This window comes from Urocitellus parryii, chromosome 15 (genome assembly GCF_045843805.1).
Source record: "Urocitellus parryii isolate mUroPar1 chromosome 15, mUroPar1.hap1, whole genome shotgun sequence".
Taxonomy (NCBI): domain Eukaryota; kingdom Metazoa; phylum Chordata; class Mammalia; order Rodentia; family Sciuridae; genus Urocitellus; species Urocitellus parryii.
This window is the reverse complement of record NC_135545.1, coordinates 45867393-45890242: the sequence shown is the minus strand read 5'-3', so window position 1 is coordinate 45890242 and position 22850 is coordinate 45867393. Positions and strand designations below refer to the sequence as shown.

Sequence of the window (22850 nt, the reverse complement as noted above, 5' to 3'; positions counted from 1 at the left end):
GCTCCTGATATCAAGTTTTATTCCTGAAAAGATCTACCAAACCACAGTCATGCGTAATATTCTTTAATAGTCACAAAGTAGTTTGTGAAAATATAAGAACAGTATTTCAATAGTAAATACTCACAATATTTGATACTGATGACAGAGGCAGAACAAAACACATACTAAGACACTTAACAAAAGCATATAAGAAAGAAAATAGAAAAAAGAATGAGACCCAGATATGAATTCCAATTTTATAAGACACTGTTAAAAGATATATCTAACTCCGAGGTCACCGTTAGAGAATAGAGAAACAAAGTTTTAAGGCTATAATTACTGAAAATTCTGTAACAGCTTTTTATTTCTATAAGGTAGAATCATTGCTTTAAGTTGAAATTCTCAGCATTAGCTTGGTCTACTGTACCCACAACTACCCACACTGTGTAAGCTACCTCAATAACTAGGAAAGGCTCTCTTTTTGTTTATGGGCCAAGTATTACATTATGTGTTTTTAATACCAAATATTCACATATGCAATTCTATGCATATGAATATTTAAATCATGACAGCATATGAGGCTGAGACCAGTAGTAAGGCTACAAAAAAAAAGTTCATAATACCCTTATGTTTTTTCTAGGTACTGAAATTATCTAAAGGGCAAACCCCAACTTCAACTGGATGTTCAAAATGCACAGAAAGTCATTTTCTTGATCAGTTTGTGTTAATACAGCAACAATTTTAAATCTAATTCCATGAAAGGAGCATTCTTTATCCATCAAAATTTACATAACTCACTATAGCTTACAATTGGGTCAAAATTCTGAGAAAGGAAATTTGGTCTTAACCTTCAATTAAAATAAATTCTCAAATGCATGTCTAATATTAATGGCTATGTAGACACATCTTTTCCATATGATTATACCTTTTTAAACATACTTTTAGCATATAGGTAGCATTGAGTAATCTGCACAAAGTCATCTCAGTTTCTTTCTCACATTAACCAGAGTTTCAATGCACTACTCCAAATAAATTTGTTAATTGCCAAATATTTCCAAATAACCAAAGGTTGGGTTAACTATTAAACCATATGAAACTACCACTTTTATAGATGAAAGCCAGTCAAACTTTGGTAATTTCATGTGGCTTAATTAAAAATGGTTTTTAGAGAGTTTCAATTTATGCTAAGAAAAAATAAAAATAAAAGTTTACCTGATGTGAAAGTACAAAAAAAAAAAATACTTCCAAAGGAACAACCAATTGCTAAGGTATAAAAAGCAATAAAATAGTAGGCTTTATAAAAAGATGGGGGAAAAAATCAGGTAGTTCAACAGGTTCCTGAAATCCTGGTGGTGATCGATAAATTGACTTCTGCTTCACCTTTTATGAAGAGGCTGTACTTAGCAAATCACTGTGTAAGCTACCTCAATAACAGCATTCCTGCTATCAAGTTTACTTGCAATGATTCCAACAAAGAAATTAATTTCTTAGATGACAAGAAAAGGTTATCTGAAATGGGGAAAACACAGGAGATTGAGCTTTCTGCTAATAAAACAGACAAATATCGGTCTAGGCACTGAATTCAGAACTGTTTAACTGTCGGCAAGATCTGAATTCCCTGTAGTCCAAAGGCTATCATCATTTTACACACAGACATACACTATACATACATATATGTATGAATGTATACATACATTCATACATACATACTTGCTCTGAGGTTTTAGGACTTTTTTCTAAAAGTTCAGACTCAGAAACCCAAACCTGAGTAAACTGGAATAGTCAACCTAATCTCCAGCTACTAATCCATGTTCACGTATACAAACACACACACCACAATGCATCCATCCACTTTCCAAACACCAAAGAATGTTCTTCTAAAACACATAATGAATATATTAACTCTTCAGACAATAAGTAGTATTATAAAATCATACAACCACTATTGTTTGTTCTATTACCATATCAGTAAAATATGGTAATCAGCAGTGATAAAATCTGAGAACTAGAAACTACCATTGATCACAAGTTATCAGATCCACTCCTTCCCCAAAACACTCATGTTTAAATCAGACTCATATCACTAAGTGTTCTCATAGAAAACCTCTTACGACTATTCCATTTTGCAAATCTAAAGAAAATCTCTGAGGTATTCTGCAGGTATGAATCTCAACTTCACCACTGAATAACAATATAACCTTGGGAGAAATTGTTTAACTTCAATAATTATCTATTTCCTAATATGTAAAATGAGGATAATAATGGTACCCTCCTCACAGTATTTTCACAGGTATTAGACAATATGATGTATATAAAATGCTTACTATAATACATGACATTAATTCCAGTAAATGTTATCTGTTATTTTCAATAGTACTGTTATATAGTTATGAATTTACAAGTACTTTGAAGGTGGCAGTTGCCTATCCCTGGTTTAAACTATTATTTTCTTTTAAAAATAGTTTATTTCTTTTTGTAATATGTAGATCTCTGAAATAATTCTGACTGTTAAAACTAGGAGACTCTTGAGTAGTTTAAAAGAAAGAGTGTACTTATAAAAGGATTAATTACTTCTTTACATGGAATTTCTTTCCATTGTTTTATTTCAACATCATTTGTAATATTGCAAGTAAAAAATAAACATCAGAGCTTCTTGTCACTAATGTAAAAAATAAATATATATGCAGTATTTAATGGGATGAAATACAAGTGATAGATTGTCCATATTAAAAAGGAATAAGAATAAACAATGAATCAAAATAAAATCAAATTAGATTTTAAAGCTTGAGGAAATTTTTTAAATCATCTAGGCCCAATCCCCTCACTTTATAAATAAGACTATAAAGGGTGATTTATGCAATGTTATATGGCCAAAATCAGAGATATTAGAAGAACCCAGGTCTTCTGACGTATAGTCCAAATATCTTTATAATATGCTTCTCTCCAAAGAATAAGTGAAAAATCATTAGACAAATTCCTATTTCAAAATTTCTAGTAAAAGCCACGTTTGAATATACAAAACTAATTAAGGGGAGGATGTACAATGAGAAAGCTAAAGGAAAAATATCCAGTGTAAATGGTAGAAAATAATCAAATGGCAGCTAAGCCATTCCTTCATTGTATGTTAATATATAAAGTACATACTCTGAGCTTCCAGCTCCTCCGTTTGTAAAATGGGAATCCTACCTACAACAAATAAACAAGATATTCACAGGTTAAAATAGCACAATAGTTGAGAGTCAAACTACTATATTTGAATTTTAACTCCACAATTTACTCATTGTTTGATCAAGTTATATAACTTCCCTGAGCCATGGGAAGCCCTTTAGCATAAAACATGACACATAATAGCTGTAATAAGTTTTAGTGTTATGAAAATATATAAATTACCTGCCCTGCCCTTAGAGGATACTGAATAATAAAAGCACAACCGTCATGAATAACAATAAAAATATCTGCTTTACAAGTAAAACTAGAACAGATTGACAGAGTTGAGGTGCCAAATAAAAATCAATGCTCTTTGCCACTTCTAGTGCAAGAATGAAGACCATTCTCAGCAGACTGTGGACATTCCAGTCAACTTCACTCTGAAACAACACATAGTTATTGTGAAGGGCCTCAAAGGAACCCTATGGAGGAATTCCAATCACATCAGTGTAGAACTCAATCTCCTTGCAAAGAAAGACATTATTAGGATGGCAAATGGCAGGGAAATAGAAAGGCACTGGTTGTTGTTTGCATTGTTTCTCTTGATCATGTTCTGTGCATGTTTACTTCCTTATCAATGTCTTTATTTAGAAGAATGGGTCTTTTGTTAAAATGCAAAATTTCTTGGGTAAAAAATACATCAACAGGGTTCAGAGGAGATCAGATGTTGCTTGTTCATAACTCACACCCAGAAAGATGAGTCAATCCTTGAAGGAAATGACATTGAGTTGAACTTGTTTCAAATTTAACTGCTTTGATTCAATAAGTCACAACAGTTAAAAACAAGAATATCAGGGGGGAAAATGGATGATGTCTATGTCTCTGCAAAAGGAATAGTTCAGCATGCTGATAAATAATATCTAAGAACTGTCCTGTTACAGAAACAAGATCTCAGGTTATAAGACCAATGTGTGGTATTTTAGTGATGTAACAAAAGATCTCTGTTGAGCCGACAAAAGACCTCAATTGACCCTAAAATGGTAGCACATGCCTATATTCCCAGCAATTTAAAACACTAAAGCAGGAGGATCCTAAGTATGAGGCCAGCTTTGGCAACTTAAGAGAGATCCTATAAGGCTGGGTATGTAGCATAATGGTAGAGTGCCCATGGGTTCAATCCCCAGTGCCACAAAAAATAAATAATGAAAAACATTCATTGAAAAAAATTAAAATAAACACTTATTTATCCTGAAACATGCCCATACCCTGAAATGTGTGAGAAGTTTATTATACTAGGATTAAACATCAAATTCATAAAGTATAAAAGTTGAAACCTATCCAGTAAATTATTACTCCATAGTGAAATATTTAGAAAAATATGGTATTCAGGGTATTGGACTTTCAAATGCTCAGTTAACAAGGTATTGTTGTTGTTATTCTTTTTCTTTTTAAAGGTTTACATCAGAAGTTAAATAATAGCAGAAGGCTTACAAAGTATGAAATTAAACTTACATCAAAGATACTTAAATAAATCTCTGAAAGACCAGCTGTGTATAGAAGAAACCTTCATCTTTAGAAGACTATCTTTGTGATACGGTTTTCATAAACTTCTAATCAAAATATAATAAAAAGGAAAAATGGTAGAAAATCACTTCTAATATATCACCATTTAAGAAAACCAATTCCCAGGTGATTAGAAAAGATCTATCTCTGAACTGGGTGGAAAGGCGTGATTCCTAAATCCAAAGGGAAATTAAACCACAAAGTTTAAACAAAACAGCATGAAAAAATCAATATCTCACAAAATAAAAAGGAATAATTTAGTTTTCAGCTTTCTTTTTACAAAAATTCTATTTTTAGATCAGATACAGTGGCTTAAGATACTACCATGACTTAAATCTATTTGGTAGGGAAATACCTGTCTGGCTCTGCGACTTCTAAAGGTAAATAGGAGGCTTTGCATTTAAGTAATAATGTGGAATAGTTCAGAGTAACCTCATGCCAAAATGGCATATTTCTAAGGGATGCAAAGGTATTCAATAAAAAGCTTTTAAAGGCATATTTTTAAACTTGCAGCAGGAAAGCTTTTCTGTGTCAAGACAGTAATTCTTTTAACAGCATTGATCAAAATGTCATTCTTTTATGAGTGTACAATACCTTTTAATGGCATACAACAAGCCATTAGGGTTATACACCTCTGTATAGCAGACAGCTTACTGGAAAAAAGGGATCACTGGCCAAGATACAGTCAGTAGGCTTTATGCTTCTAATAAGGATCATTTCCCCCCTAGCAGCTTCATTCTGAAGTCCACAACTGAAATTATCCAAAAATTAAGAATAAGCTCTCTTCACCTCTGAAATTTAGAAGTGCTTTCATAGAGGCCTAGACTGCAAGGTCTAACTTGTATCTCTACAGATACCATAGGATGGCCTTGAAAACCCTTTAACCTAGGGCCAGAAAGAAATTATTCATGAAGATTAGAAAAGAATGATGGTTTTATTTGCTTTCCAGGGAAAGAAGAAAGTGAATTTTTTAAAAATTTTACAAAATGATCACTTTTCATATTTATTTATAAGGCCAAATAATAAAGGAGCATTAAAGTTATGTATTACTCTAACACAAAATATTTCTTTGTCACCTATAATTGATTAGGTAATTTTTCATAAAAGGCAACTATTTTAACAAGCTCATGTCATTGACATATTCACTTTTTTAAGAAAGTTGAAGTAAATTCTGAAATTATTTAGAGGAAAAAAATCACAAGTACACAAACCCACAAAAAAATGTCTATCAATTTAACAAATTTCTAAGCACTCAGGAAATGGGAAACTAAGGAGCAGAACAAAAATAGAAGGTGGTCTTTTCATGCTTTTCACATTACACCTTTACTTATTTTCCTCTGCTAAAAGAAATATGTCTTAAACACAATAAATTCCTAGAACTACAGAAATATCCCAGATAAACTGGAACCTAAATCTCTGCCTTATGAAAAATATTTAAGGACTTCAGATAGTCTGAAAAATGTATAATTAATAAATATGATCCTGCACAAAAAGTAAAACCCAAATTCACAAACAATACTAGATGAATTTTAGAACTTTATCCCTGAAAGCAAAGTTTAGTAAGTAGAACAGTCGATCTTCTTTTAAAGGTAAGGGTGTGTGTGTGTGTGTGTGTGTGTGTGTGTGTGTGTGTTGTATGTGTGTAAAAATGGAAAGTGAAAAGAAAAGTTCTATAAATGGTTCTCCAAATTTTATGATCAAACAAAAATTTTTGTTTCAGGCTCTGTAGAGCACCAGAGCATTTGTACCAATTCTGTCACTGAAATCAATTAAAAATATAAGATGAAATACAAAAACGTCTTAAAAGCATCCAAGAGTTATTAAGCATAGTTAGGAACTACCAATTCAAAATGTAGGTTAAAGTGGGAATTCAAAGATAAGTAGAGTGCTAATTTGTTTTTGCCCTGACAATATGTGATCAGCTATTTTGACTTAAGCTGTAGACTTACAGACCTTGTTTAGTATGAAGCACAGAAAACAAAAATTGATACCACCTAAAGGTCTAATAGTGTCTCTCCTCCAGTGAAGCTGGGATCCCAGAGTGTTCACCTTGTAAAGGTGATTAGGAGTCCAGACTAAAAGACTACAGGGAAAGTTGGTTTGGCAACGAGCAAAGCAAGGGCAAACACAAACCCACAAGTCGCCACCCAAACAGATATACAGCCCAAACACACAACACTTATATATAAACAAACAATCATAAAGTGGTGCCCAACTGGTAGCATTCCCAGCTGCCACACTTCAGCAAACACAAATGTTATCTGGTGGAACACACTAATAAATACACAAGAAAACTAGGCACCATGAAAAAAAATTTATTTATTGGGATTATCAAGTATAGATTATAAAATAGCCATGCTAATATGTTTAAAATATTTTTTCATATCATAATGTAAAAATATCTTTACAGAAAATTTAAAATAAATGAGTTAGGGGCTGGAGTGTAGCTCAATGGTCAGTAGTAAAGCACTTGCCTAGCAGCTGTGAGGCCCTGATTCAATCCCTAGCACACCACACACACACACACACACACACACACACACACACACTTGAAAAATAAATGACCTATAAAGTTTGAAAGGCATTTATACCAATTGAATATATTAATTAAGAAATTAAAAACAAAAACTTAATGGAGAGCCTATGGAAATGAGTTCAGAACAGACTCACCCTCTCAATAAGAATAATTAGAAAAAACAGGTAAAAATAGTCATACATCACTTAACAGGAATGCATTCTGAGAAATTCATCAATGGTTTATTCATTGTGCAAAGATCACAGTGTGCACTTACATAAACTGAGACCACTACAACATCACTAGGCAACACAACCCCATGGGACCACTATCATGCACAGAGTCCCTTGTTGACTAAAAGGTCTTCATGTGGCAAGTGACTATATGTTTTAGTCTCTGTTCTGTTGGTATAACTGAATATCACAGACTGAAAAATTCATAAAGAATAAATAGAGGTTTATTTAATTCATGGTTTGGAGGTGGGAAATTGAATAACATGGCAGTGGGTATTACCTGGAGAGACCAGGGAGATGGAGCAAGTATTCTTATAAAGCTACTAGTACCTTCGTGAGGGTCCCATCATCATGACCTTTATCTAACCCTAATTACCTACTCAAGGCCTCACTTACAAATACTATTAGCATATGGTTTGGGGGATTAAATTTCTAATACATGAAGTTTTGTGGACAAAGTCCAGCCATAGCAATATGGAAAATAGTTATATGAAGACATTACATAGCTACCACTAAAGAAGCCAAGACACGGGGATCAAGATTTTTAGCAAAAGAAAAGTCACAAAGAGGTAACTCAACCTTCAGCGTGGATTTTCTCAAGTCATTTGCCAATTCTAAGGCAGAAGTCTGAGAAGCTAACCAAAGCTGTTAGCAGTACCACAGAGTAGGGAGGAAAATGAAGCTTGGGAAATAGTAGCAATAAACCAGAATTGTATCATAAGAATGAAATCCAGCTATACATCAACTCAACCCCTGACTGAATTAAGTTAAACTGTTTCTACTCTACCAACCTCCAGAAGCAAAAATAAACCCTCTTTGGAAAAAGTTAATATCATCTAGAGTTTCAAAAATATCATATCCAAATCTGACACCCAGTTGACAATTATGGGGCATAACAGGAGAAAAAAAATGTAAGAGAAAACAAAAGAAACAACACTACAGGAGATATAGGCATCAACGTTATCATCTAGACTTCAAAATATCTGGACTTCAAGAAAATAGAAGAGTACTCCAGTTTCCCATAAAATCATGGAAAAACCTATATCCAAATGTCTCCACAAAACTTTAAAAATAGAAAGGAAGTAAAAATTTAAAAAGCCTCAATGTCCACATATATAGCAAAATTAAGAGACAATACTACAAATGTCAAACACATGTAAGTAGAGAAACAAACAATAAAATTCAGTAACCACCTTTGAAGCCCAAGTTAGAGAAAAAGAGAAAGATACAGACTATGCAGATAAAAACAGAAAATTAGCAAGGCTTAGGAGACATAAAAAATGCAAATAACATAAGCATCAGAAAGTAGAAATAATCAAAAAGTAAGTCTAAGACCTATTAGATCAGAGTACTGGTTACCACAAGATCAAAGGGAAGAGGCTTGCAATTGCAAGAAATAGAAGTGCCAGTCAGGAAAATGCCATTCTGACATACAAGGGGTACTGTTCAAGTGCTTGGTAGGAAGAAAATAAAAGATAAAAGTTAATAATGGTCCCATAGGGGGAAAAAAATCACAAAAATCAGACATAGCAAACCTCCAAAAAAAAAAATACCATAAACTAAAGAGACTTCATTTCATTATAGTAACAAAATAGGGAGATTCCAAGATATCTTGTAACCTCCCTCACCACTATCTATATAAACTATTATAACCAGTTAAGAAAAATAAATTCAAAATGAAAAGAAGTTATTATAATACAAAAAATAAAAACAAAAAACTCTTTAGCAGAGGAATAGTCCCCTCAAAACAATACGCATCCACAAGGCAGAGAAAATTATGTCAACTTGAATTGTAAAATGTTAAACAAATATTTACAGTTAAAATAAATACATCTCTCAAGCATTCAACAATTATGTACAAAAATGGCAAAATTCAGGTAGATGTGAATTGAGTACTATTCGCATATGAGAAAATTTTTAAATAATCTTAGAAATGAAAAATTATAAATTACTCAAAATGAGAGGATTGATAAAATTATAATAAAGGTCACTGAACAAACACATGAAAAGAGTTAACAGAATAAAATAAAATGAAGGAGTATAATAAGAATCACTGAGAAAATATTAATATATAAGACAGAGTCCAACATACAAAAAAAAATTGTAGAGCCTGAATAAGAAAACAATGGAATAAAACTAATATTTAGAGCTATAATACAAAAAGAACAATGAAATAAGACATGAATCTATATATCTAAATACCACAACTCAAATAAGTATATGCTAATTATGAATATCTACCCACCAAGTAATATAGTAACTACTTCAACAAAGGAGAATCAAAGAGAAAGAAAGACAAAATAAACAAAAGACATCAACATACCATATGTAGTAAAAAAAAAAAAAATAAGAGTAGAGAAATACAAAAACATATGGAACACACGAATATAATGTTAGTATTTGCAAATTTAAACCCCTATAAGCTTTATCAATCTGTAACTTTAAATCCTCATAACAGAATAATCTTTTCAAGTGTAGACAAATATATATGATTGTTCTGATAGCCCCAAATTGGAAATCTCAGTGTCTATGAACAAAGTAATAATAGTAAATTGCTGCACAGGCATGTGCTAGCATACTGAACAGCAATGAAGAATGGATTGTTACAAAAAAATTACATCACGTTTTATTTTAAGTAAAAGAAACTATACCCAGAATAGCAACTACTTTTAGATGAAATTCAAAAATCAAGCAAAACCAATTGACGTTGATAAAGACTGTGTTGCCTCTGGGAGGTCAAAGGGTAAGAAATACCTAGGAATAAACACAGGGACTCCTATGGGATGATGGGAATGTTTTGTATTTTGATCTAGATGTCTCTCTACACATGTAAAAGAAATATATACCAAAGATTAATTAGAATAATTGTTGAGCTTTACTGAGTGTCAAATAACAAAAACAGTCAAAAAAGGAACACTTTACTAAAAGAAGAAATGTGAATGGTCAGAAAATAGAATATGTTCAAACTCCTGTCATCAAGGAAATGCTAATAAAATCACTACTACAACTTCCACAAAACTAGCAGAAATTAAAATAATTACAAACCATTTATGGGAGTCCAAACTGGTATAACCATTTTGGAGAACTGTGACATATCTGTTTTGCTAAAAACACGATTCCTTCAACAGATTTCTTGTCTTCATATCTATTTCATTTCAGTCAGGTCCTTAGTAACCACATTCATGGAGTCCTTTCTCAGAGATTCTTATATTTGCTGTAAGTTTTCCTCTCACTAGATTTTTTTTTTTTTTGCAGTGCTGGATCCAACCCAGGGCCCCCCACATGCAAGATAAGGCCTCTACCACTGACCCACATCCCAGCCCCTCCTCACCATTTTGTTTTCATCTCTCTTCTTAATTATAGGTATGTTGTGCCTATAAAGGATCAGACACAGGCTTGGGTAAGACAGTCTATCCAATTCAAAGAAATTTAATAAATATGATCATAGTTGAAAATTCACTCTAAGACACCTTGATCAATTCTGAGGTTTTATCAATGGGTATAAAGGCCATGCCCTTGATTTGATCCTTGCTAAAAGACTGACTTTTAATTGACCTTTGTCACTCAAAGGCTTCATCAATTTTATCTTTTTGAAGTGAGGATTAAGAAGCAATTTCATCTCCCAACAGCATAATTCCTTTTAATTCCCCTTCATTCCTGTTTCCAAAAATAGTTTTCCTGAGTTGTTCTTCTTGTAATGCCTTCTAAGTGCAACAACAAGAAACCAACATACACAATATCAAAATAAAACATTCTGTTTTTCCTATTGCTAGTTGTAGAGCTTCAAATTTACTAAGTACATGATCAGTACCTAATATAGATTTTTTAAGCTAGGTTTTCATATAATATTTTGTCCTTTGGAAAAGCTGGTTGGCCTACATTTTATCAAGTCCCACTTAATAATGTTATGAGTATAACAACAGTAACACCAAAAAAAGAAATTATTCAAATATCAACCTATCACTCATTCCCCCAATTCAGATTATAAGAAAAAGGAGATGATTATGAAAGACTAGGAGATTTAACTACAACTATGAAATATATTTTGGACTTCATAATCTATCCTCGGGCTAAAGCAAACTGGCATTTTAATTTTTAGATCTTAAATATAACAGATATAGTAGAGTGACATGGGTAAGAATTTTAAGTGATTATACTATACTTTTGCCTAAAATTCATAGATAATTAGAGAGAGACTTGAAAATCTTCCCCTCAATAGTTTCTATATAGGACTTATTATTTAAAATGTCTATCACATTGAATACAACACCACAAAAATCAACTGCATTTACACCTTCCATTTGCTCACCTTATAATTCAACACAATAAAATAAAAATATGAAGAAATCTCTCCACAACATTAGCAAATCACCCTCAAATTGCTTGACCTACCCATGGCTTGTTTGGCCAGATCAACTTACCATTCACAAATCAATCCTCTTCTCTCCCTATAACACTCTATATAAGGTAACAAATAGAAAAATAAAATCTAGTAATAAAGAATAAATAGGATCCCTATTACACATTTAAAAAATTCAAATGAGGCTTGCCATGTCTTGAACTTCTTTCCTCCTCTACATCCTTCTGCCATGATGCTCTGCCTCACCTCACGCCCAGAGCAACAAAGTCCACTGTCTATGGACAAAGACTGCTAAAACCGTGAGCCCAAACAAATTTCTCCTCCTCTAAGAAAATCAAATGAAAATCTGACTCTACTCTTAAATATTACACTGAACATAAAACATTCACAGGGTAAATAGGACATTCCAGATAGCAGAAAGTTTCAGGTAGAAGAGCATAATTATATTAACTGTTTATTATGATTTGACTCTAAAAGTGTCCCTCAAAGAGTCTATGTGTTACGCAATGTAGCAATGTTCAGAGGTGAGAATATTAAATTGTCAGAACTATAACCTCATCAGGGGATTAACCCATTTGATGGATTAATAATTTGAATGGTGGGGCTGTAGCTCAGTGTAGAGTGCCTGCCTTGCATGTATGAGGCACTGGGTTCAATCCTCAGCACCACATAAAAATAAATAAAGATATCGTGTCCATGTACAACTAAAAATACATATATTAAAAATAATAATAATAATTTGAATGGACTATAGCCATGGCTAGAGGAAGCAGGTCACTGGCAACTTGGCCTTGGACTACATCTGTCCCTAATCTCTTCCTCTCACTCTCTAAGCCTCCCATCTGCTACAAACTAAGCAGTTTTCCTCTATCATTTGCTTCTGCCATGATGTTTCTGCCAAGGAACCTGCTGACCATGAATTTCTGAAACTATGAGCTCAAAATAAATGTTTCTTCTTCAAATTTATACTTGCCAAGTATTTTGGTCACAGTGACCAAAAGCTAACACATTATTTAAATAATGATTCTTCACTTAAGCTTGTTTCTGTCAGCTTTTTACCCCTGTGACCCAAAGGCCTGACAAGAAAATTTTAGAGAAGAAAAAGTTTATTTGGGGCTCATGGTTTCGGAGGTCTAAGTCCATACACAGCTGACTCCATTACTCTGGGCCCCAGATGAGGCAGATCATCATGGCAGAAGGGTGTGGAGAAGGAAAGCAACTAAGGACATGACAATCAGGAAGCAGAGAGAGCTCTGCTCACCAGGCACAAAAAAAAATCTACCTTCTCCAGCAGCACCCAACCTGACTACAATTACCACACAGCTAATCCATTCAAGTGGAGTAACACACTGATTAGGTTAATGTTCTTGTAACTCAATGTTTTCACCTCTAAACTTTCTTGCATTATCTCAAATAAGAGCTTTTGGAGACAGCTAATATCTAAACCATAACAATGTTCAAAATATATAAACCATTAGAGTTTATTTTGCTAATGAAATCTAACTACTAATGATTTATAGAGCAAAGCTTGGCTCATCCCAATTCAGCATCTATAAAGTTGTAATCTAATGTGATATGCTTATACCATATTACTTCCCTGGTCAACTAACTGAGATCTTGTCCTGTTCCATAGGAAAGGATTATCTTCTATGTCTTAGAGCACTAACTTAAAAATTTCATGGCATTGCTCAGGAAAAAAAAAAAAAAAGACAGTGGACATCGCTAAAAAAAAAAAAATCTCACAGAGTAAGACCTCTAAAAAGCTTCTCCTTCATAAAAGCAATGAAAACACTAACAAAAACTGAAAATCAACATTTTCTAAATGCCAGAAATTAACCAAAGACTGGCAGCTATTCGGAAAATGATTATTCAAAAAAAAAGATGAGCTTTTTGACATTTTAATATGCCCTATGCACATCTGCCCATCCTCAGTTCTATGGGAGTTTTGAAAAACAACAGCCATAATAAAGTCTGATGCTTCAAGATATTGGAACTCTTCCAAAGCCCCATCCCAAAGAATGGTCATTTATTAGACTTAGAAGACTACATGAAAGACTATCTTTACTTGAACTGATTCAGAACACACCAGTACAAAAAGCATTTTACCTGAAAATATCTGTCAAAACCAATAAAAGACAATAGTTGAACATAATTCTTAACCATACTCTCAAGAGTTGACAATAACAAGATGAATGATCCAATTTAAAAAGTGGTAAAACATCTAAACAGATATGTCATCAAAGAAGATACACAGATGGCAAATAAGCATATAGACAAAGTTCAACATAATATATCATGAGGGAATAGCAAAATAATACAAAAATTAGATACTATTACACATACTTTTATCATAAAATCCAGAAGTCTTGCTCATTTGTATTTACTCAAATAAGTTAAAAAACATATCCACACAAAAACCTACACATATGACAGCCTTATTTGTGACCATCAAAACTTAGAAGCAATCAAATTGCTTTTTAGTAGGTGAATGGATAAACTGTGGTACATCAATACAAATGAATACTATCCAGCACTAATAAACTATATCAGGTCATGAAAAGGCATAGAGGAACTTTATATGTATATTACTAAGTGAAAGAAGCCAAGTAAAAGGCTAAATACTGTACAATTCCAACTATTTGACATTCTAGAAGAGGTAACATTCTGAAAACTAAAAAGATCAGAAGTCTCCAGGGATTGGAGGGAAGGAGGGATGAACAGGTGAAGCACAGAGGATTTTTAGGACAATGAAACTATACAGTATGATGCTAAAACGCTGACATATAACATTATACATTTATCAAAGCCTATTGAACATAAACTCTCAAGAATGAACTCTAAGTTTCGGACTTTGGGTGATACTGCTATATACACAAAGATTCATCAATCATAACAAAAGTACCCTTCTGGTGCTGGATATTGATAATGGGGGAGACTATATGGGGAAGGAGGTATATGGGAACTGTGTACTTGATGCTCAATTTTGCTATGAAATTAAAACCTCTCTAAAAATAAAGTCTTTAAAAAAATAAAACTTTAAAACGCATATTACAGAAAAAGATGGACTACAAAGAGTCATACTTCCCATATAAATTGCTGATACTTTGGTATGTTTCCTTCAAGTAGAAGTCATTATATCTCATTTTTATTCACAGAGGTCATATCATAGATGTAAGTCTGCATCATACTCATGATTTGACCAAATAATTTTCCATGTCCTTAGTACTGGGGGTGTGGGAGGGGGCTGGGATTGATGGAGTTGGGGGGAGTGGACTACCACTGAGCTACACCCCCAGCCTTCTATTTTTATTTTGGGAGTCTCACTAAGTTGCTCTCAAGGCTGGCTGCCTCAATCTGGCTGCCTCATCCTCCTGAGTTGTACTTCCTCACTCATGTTCTTAATCTTCACAACCACTGCTCAAGAATAGCTAGACAGACACTTTATAAAACAGATATAATTTACTTCATAATTCATTTTATTTTATATACATTCATATGGCATTTGATATACATTAGGTATTTTGACACACACACACATATACATATATATTATTTATTTATTTATTCATTTATTTTTTGATACTGGGATTGAGCCCAGGGGTGCTTTATTACTTTTTATTTTGAGGTAGAGTCTCACTACATTGCTAAAGGTCTTGCTGAGTCACTGGGATTACAGGAGTGCACCAGGCTCTGAGCCCAAACACTATTCTTAACCTCTATCAATGCTGCCACTAAGTCTTCTACTTTTGAATATTTTAGATTGCTTCTGTTTTATATAACACTACAGTAAATGCTACTATGAACATCTTCGCTGATAAAATACCTATGTTTCAACAATAATAGAACTATACTAGGTACAAATAAAGTGGAGGCATGATTATTTCAGTTATCTTCTCCCTTTATTATCTTTTGTCTTGCTATTGTTTAAAACACCTTTGTTTTTGTCTCCTTTCTCTTCTTTCTGAACCCATATCAAACTTATGACTTTAAATATCTCTTTTTTTGTGTGGACAATGCCCCAATGTGTTTCTCAACACACACTCACAAAAAAAGTCTCCAGATCTGGTCCATTCATTCCTGATAGCTAAACATTTGTTTTGGGTTTTTCAATCACTATGTCCTAAACTATCTCCCATAATCACCCTTCATACATGCCTTTGCTCCATCCTCCTAATCATCGTGCTTAGAAACCTATTTTCTTTTACTTTCTCCCCTCTTTTTCCAGACCCCCAAAATGTTGACTTTTCCATTGTACCCTACTAAAAACTTCAATAATTACCTGAAAGATAAATTTCAAAGACAGGCACATTGGCACATTCTTGTAATCCCAGCTACTCAGGAGGCTGAAGCAGGAGGATCACTTGAGCCCAGGAATTTGGGGCTAGCCAAGACAACACAGTGAGACCCAGTCTCTTAAAACAACATTTCAAACTTGAGGTCCTGGAATTAATGATCTGAAAAGTCCAATTTTTTTTTTTAATATTTATTTTCTAGTTCTCGGCGGACACAACATCTTTGTTGGTATGTGGTGCTGAGGATCGAACCCGGGCCGCACGCACGCCAGGTGAGCGCGCTACCGCTTGAGCCACATCCCAATTTTTTAAAATATTTATTTCTTTTAGTTGTACACAATGCCTTTATTTTTATTTATTTATTTTTATGTGGTGCTGAGAATCGAACTCAGGGCCTTGCACACACCAGGCGAGCACTCTACTGCTGAGCCACAACCCCAGCCCTGAAAAGTCCAATCTTATTTCCCGTGATTCCCTTTCATTGAAGCATAAAAGTAAACTATCTGCTACTGTTCACATAAGTTTTATGCGTTGTTCACTTCTTTCCTGCACATTCTCAATAGGTATAGAAAGAAGATATAATAATCCAAATGTGTATACACTTTTTAAAAAACATAAGGAAAAATACAGCCCCCGGAAATAAGGAAGTGCTTTAAAAAAACTTTTTTAAAAAGCATGCAGTGAAGGGGATGGGGTTGGAGCTGGGGCTTGAGAGTAGCGCACTTGCCTGGCATGTATGAGGCACTTGGTTCGATTCTGAGTACTGCATATAAATAAATAAAATAAAGGTCTATCAACAACTAAAAAATAAATAAATAAAGCGTGCAGTGAAGAGATTATGTCAAATGGACATGAAACAAATAAAAGAGCTGCCAAAGGCCAAAACTGGAAAAATCTGCGACAAAATTAAGTAGTATTGGATTATACACTGAAGCATTAAATAAATATCTATGAATTCACATTAATATAAATAAGTGATACAGTAAGCAAATAAACGAGAGAAAACAAATCTTCCATGCAGAAAAGCTCCAAATATGGAGATATTCTGCACCTATGGAGGTAGAGCATAACTCTCCACTCCTTAGATGTGAACAGTGTATGTTCTTCCAAAATATACATCATACAAAAAGAGAAAGAGTAACTTTATGGGAGAAAACCTGACAAATACTGCCTCAGTCAGATGATCAAAGTTAATATAAATAGTGATAAATAATGTTGATAGTATGTACCCTTGACACAGTTAAGATGAAAATAGCACTTTTTCTCTGTGGTCTTCCTCTAAAATCTCCAGTCTAATCATGAAAAAAAAAAAAATCCGAGAAAGTTCACAGACAAAAGGAAGGAACCTAAACAAACATGAATTCTAAATGTAATGTGGCATATTAGATGGGATTCAGAACAAAGAACAAAGACATTAGGCAAAAAACTAAGGAACTGAATAAAATGTGGACTTCGGTGAAAAAAATGAATCAATGAAGTTGCATTAATTCTAACAAATGTACATAATAAAATATTAATAGAAAGGGAAACTGCTATGGGCATATTAAAACTCTTTTCTCTCTGTAATTTTCCTCTAAATCTGAAACTATTATAAAATAAAAATTTGTTTGAAAAAGCCCCAAAACATTCCACAGATTTGGCCCCCACATCTTAAAATGTTTTGGGACTAAGTCAAATTACAGAATATGGCAGAAATGATACTAAAAATTCAGACAATAAATGCCATGCGGCCTCCACCTGGCACTCATAATTTCCATTAGTGAAATGCTCTCTCTTGCTAGTGAACCAAAAGGCAAAGAGGAGGTTATTATTTTGATTTGGAAGACAATTCCTTACTACCAGGGAAAAATGAGGTTCTATATGTGATGTTATAGTTTAGATATGAGCAGTTTCCCAAAAGCTCATGTGTGAGACAATGCAAGAAGGTTTAGAGATAAAAATGACTGAGTTATTAGAGCCTTAACCCAAACAGTGAATTAATCCCCTGATAGGAATTAACTAGTTGGTAACTGAAGTCAGGGGAGGGTGATGGCTAGAAGAGGTAGGTCATTGGGAGAGTGCCTTTGGGGTTTATATTTTGTCCCTGGTGAGTCTCTCTCTCTCTGCTTCCTGGTATCATGCTCCCAGCTGCTTTTCTCCACCACACACTTCTACCATGATGTTCTGCCTCCCCTTCCTTGAGCCCCAAGCAACAGAGTCTGCCATTTATGGACTGAGACCTCTGAAACCACAAGCCCAGAATAAACTTTTCTTCTCTAAAATTGTTCTTGTTAGTCCTTTTGGTTGCAGCAGGGGAAAAGTTAACTGAAATACATGATAAACATAAGGAAAAATATATTTGAAGTAGCACAGAATCAAAGAACCTATGAGCATTCCCATGTTGAAAGTTAGCATAAACCTAAACAGCTCAATACAGACAGGACTACTGGCAAAACAATCATCAAGAAGAAATGAATTATCCCACCAGAAAAGAAACCACAGAGAACGAAAGTACTTGCTGAGGACAAAGGGAAGCTGGAATGGGCAATAGAAGAAAATATTTATAACTACTGGCTACAATCATGTGAGTTTAAGAAATGAGACCTGTCATATCTTTGATGTGAGTTTAAAAAATGAGACCTGTCATTATCTTTGATGTGCCTATATAAAAAGTAATAGTTATTTAACTTTTTATTTCCCTCATTTCAAAATCTTCTAAACTAAAACTTAACACTTTTTCTCAAAGATCAGAAATATGGCAAAGATGTAGTGTCACTTCTATTAAATATCACACTGGAAGTATTAGAGAGCTCAATAAGACAAAAAATAAAATAAATTAAAGGCATACATGTCTGGATGATAAAAGCAAAACATCCAGATAAATTATTAGTGACATACAAAAGTCTAAAGACTAATAAAAAGCTAATAATGAATTTAGGAAGGTCACAGAATTTTAGATTACTATGCAAAAAAAAACTATATTTTTAAATTGACAAAAGAACTAAAAGAATAACAAATTTTACAACATTATCAATAAATATGAACTAGTTAAGGATAAATTTAATACAATTTGTGCAATATCTTTATATCAAAAATTAGAAAGCATTGCTGAGAAAAATTAGAAAATGATACAAATAAAAAGTGGTCATATTCACACATTGAAAGAATCATGTTTCTTATTGAGTCAATTATCACCTTATTGGTCTTATATAGATTCAATGTAATCTCAAAGACGTTCTCAGAAAACTTGTAGTAAATTGACAACTTGATTAAAAATTTCATATAGAAAGGGTCAAAACTGACACTATGTCTTTAAAAACTATATAAAGCTAGAGGAGTGACACTACTAAATATTAAGACTTACAAACTTACAGAATTATTACATCTAATTTTGAAACAGAAAGACACAAGGGATAGATAAATAAATCAGCAGGACAGACTAGTGAGTCCAAAAACAGAATACTACACATAAACTAGTTTTCAACAACTTTATCAAGCTACTTTAGAACTGAAGATCTACATACAGAATATTCTCTTAGTTTTTTTTTTTTAATCTAAAACTCTCTTTACTAGACCTTCATTCTTAAAAGATATTTTGCTAAATATATAAAAAGCATAACAGGGATTTTTTTTTTTAACTCCCTTGGAAAAGCCGTTTTATCAGCCTAGAGACTTAATGCTCTTCCAGTCCATGCCTAACAGATCCCTGACTACTTCTGCACCCTGGGAATTTCTCTTAATTTTTTAAATGTCTTTTATATGCTATATACACGTAACTGTAAGAGGGGGCATTTTAGGTTAGCTTTTCCTTGTAGAACAGGAAGTCTAACATTCATTTTCTGAAAAAAAATAAAATGTAGGATTTAGATATTTATTTTCCATGCTATTGCTTCAATTTTACTATAATATTACTCTAATATTAAACTTTCAATTTTCTTTTTGTTTTAAGTAATATTAGAATTATTTCCTACCACATTTATTATTTCTTGGAGGAGTCTTTGGTTATAATAAAAACCCTCTCTTTCATTAGAATAAATTTCTGTTCTCTTTGAAGATCCAAATCTGTTTAATTCTTTGATATTAGAAAGGGATCTGATATCAATAAATATTTGAAAGCATTCAAGCACCCTCTTGTTTCAGCTGTGTAATCTCTTTCCCAGGGGACCTCCTGACTAGGTGATTACCTTTAAACTAAGACCCTACCCACGTAAGAAAAATCTACTGATGGCTTTTCCTTACTCTCCACATCCTTGTTTCCTCCCTCTGAGACTATTTGATATCATTCAAATATCTCCTAGAAAGCATTGATTTGACTTCTGAGAGTAGTACCACTTTGCAAAATATGCATTAGTGAAAAGGCTTCCAGACCATCATACTTTACATTTTTGCTTGGTGTACTATTCCCAAAGGAAACCACAACTTCTTTAAAAGAAGTTATATAATGGCTTCACGTGTGCAAATCAGTCCTCCCTCAAACATGCTTTTCTCAACTGGTTCTTATCTGTCTTCAGTCATACATTTGAAAAAACTACTCTTTTGCAAGTGAAAAAAAGTTTTACCTTATTTATCTATCCCTCCCATAATCTACTACCATTTTATTCTGTCTTGTGTATGTTCTTATAAATATTATTTAAAATATTCTAAAAATAAAAAACTAACTTTTGTCCAGTATGATGGCACACGCCTGTAATACCAGTGGCTCACAAGGCTGAGGCAGAAGGATTCTAAATTTGAGGCCTCAGTAACTTAGTGAGACCCTCTCAAAATAAAATGGGTCGGGGATGTGGCTCAGAGTTAAGCACCCCTGGATTCAATCCTTGGTACTAAAAAACATACATACACATGAGGCTGGGGCTGTAGCTCAGTGGTAGAGTGCCTGCCTAGCACGTGTGAAGCACTGAGTTCAATCCTCAGCACCACATAAAAATAAAGGTATTATGCCCATCTACAACTAAAAAAATATTTTAAAACACACACACATACACAGACACACACACACTTCTGTATATTTACTACACACCTTGAAATAAAAACTTTACCAATATAATTGAAGCATTCAATGAAATCTTCCTTAATAACATTCTCCCCACCTCCCTTCTCCCAGCTCTCCACAGGCACACCACACAAGTTTTCTTTACAACTAATTACACCCGCAAGTTGATGTTTATGATCTCCACATTTTCATACTTTGCTAAATTATATAATGTTCTATATATTTTAAACTTTAATCCTGCATTACATATATATGTTATAGATTCCTCTGCAACCTATTTTATTTCAGTGATTATGAGACTCATCATATTGATACATATAGTTCTACCTCATTATTTTAATAGCCTCACTTTTTCATTTTGAGAATATAAAACCATTTTATAATCATTCTACTATGGACATTTACTTCTGATGATTTTCTAGTTATGAAGCATACTTTTTGAACAAACCATTACTGGATCACAATGTGTTATTTATTTTCCCTTTTTCAAAATACTGCTTTGCTGAAAGATAATTCATGTTCCATAAAATTCAGCCTTTAAAATGTACAATTCATTAGTTTTTAGAATATTTACACAATTGTACAATCACTGCAACTATTTCTAGAAGATTTTCATTATTCCCAAAAGAAATCCCATAATCATTAGTAGTCACTCCCTATTCTCCCTTGCCCCAGTCCCTACCAATGAGTCTACTTCCTTTCTCAATGGATTTGCATATTCTGGATATTTTATATAAATGGACTAATGCGATATCTGGCATTTTGTGACTGGCTTCTTTCATTTTGCATAAAGTTTTCAAGGTTCATCCACATTGTAGCACGTACATTAATTTTGCTGGCTCCATGGGTGTATGCATATACCAAAACTAGTAAAAGTGTACACTTTAAGTATATGCAATTTAGTTTATGTCAACTACATCTCAATAAGGCTATGAAAGAATTAGGTAGAACATTTTAGTATGGCTTTTGTTTATTTATTTATTTATTTTAGTTGTAGTTGGACACAATACCTTTATTTTATTTATTTTTATGTGGTGCTGAGGATCAAACTCAGTGCCTCTCACATGCTAGGCGATCGCTCTACTGCTGAGCCACAACCTCAGCCTCTTAGTGTGGCTTTTCTTTTAACTTTTTTTTTATAGTTGTAGACAGACAGTATGCCTTTATTTTATTTAATTAATTAATTAATTTACTTTTATGTGGTGCTAACGATAGACATCAATGCCTCATACATGCTAGGCAAGCGCTCTGCCACTGAGCTACAGCCCAGCCCCAGGTAGAACATATTATTAGGTGTTTTATCAAAGATAAAGAGATAGTGGCTGGGATTATGGCTCAATGGTACAGCACTCACCTAGCATGTGTTGGGCACTGGGTTTGATCCTCAGCACCACATATAAATAAATAAATAAAATAAACATATTGTACCCACGTACAATTAAAAAAAATTTTTTTTAAAGATGAAGAGATATCAAATCAATGTATGGAAGATGCACAATATCACAATGAGTGATATTGAGTGATACTGGGCATCTTCCATACATTTATTTGCTATCTCATTAGAGAAATACAAATTAAATTATAATGAGACATAAATATATACCTACTGGAATAGCTAAAATTTAAACTACTACTAAAACCAAGAACTCATGTGAATAAATAAAATAATTATCTGCTGCTGAAGGGAATGCAAAATGTAACTACAACTTTGGGAAAACATTTGGCAATATTTTATGAAATTAAACATATACTTACCATAAGACCCAGTAGTTTCACTCCTGGGTAATCA

At 33.3% G+C, this 22850-nt stretch overlaps 1 protein-coding gene and 1 pseudogene across 1 annotated transcript in view; one reads left to right on the top strand and one right to left on the bottom strand.

The window, feature by feature from the left end:
* Positions 1–22850, bottom strand: part of LOC113190127 (uncharacterized) — a 272978-nt gene that overhangs the window by 155856 nt on the left and 94272 nt on the right. Inside the window, exon 6 of the mRNA XM_077793155.1 lies at positions 3124–3165. Coding sequence (XP_077649281.1) covers positions 3124–3165 — 42 coding nt within the window. The remainder of the gene's footprint in view (positions 1–3123; positions 3166–22850) is intronic.
* LOC113190093 (large ribosomal subunit protein uL6 pseudogene) lies at positions 3293–4043 on the top strand (annotated as a pseudogene).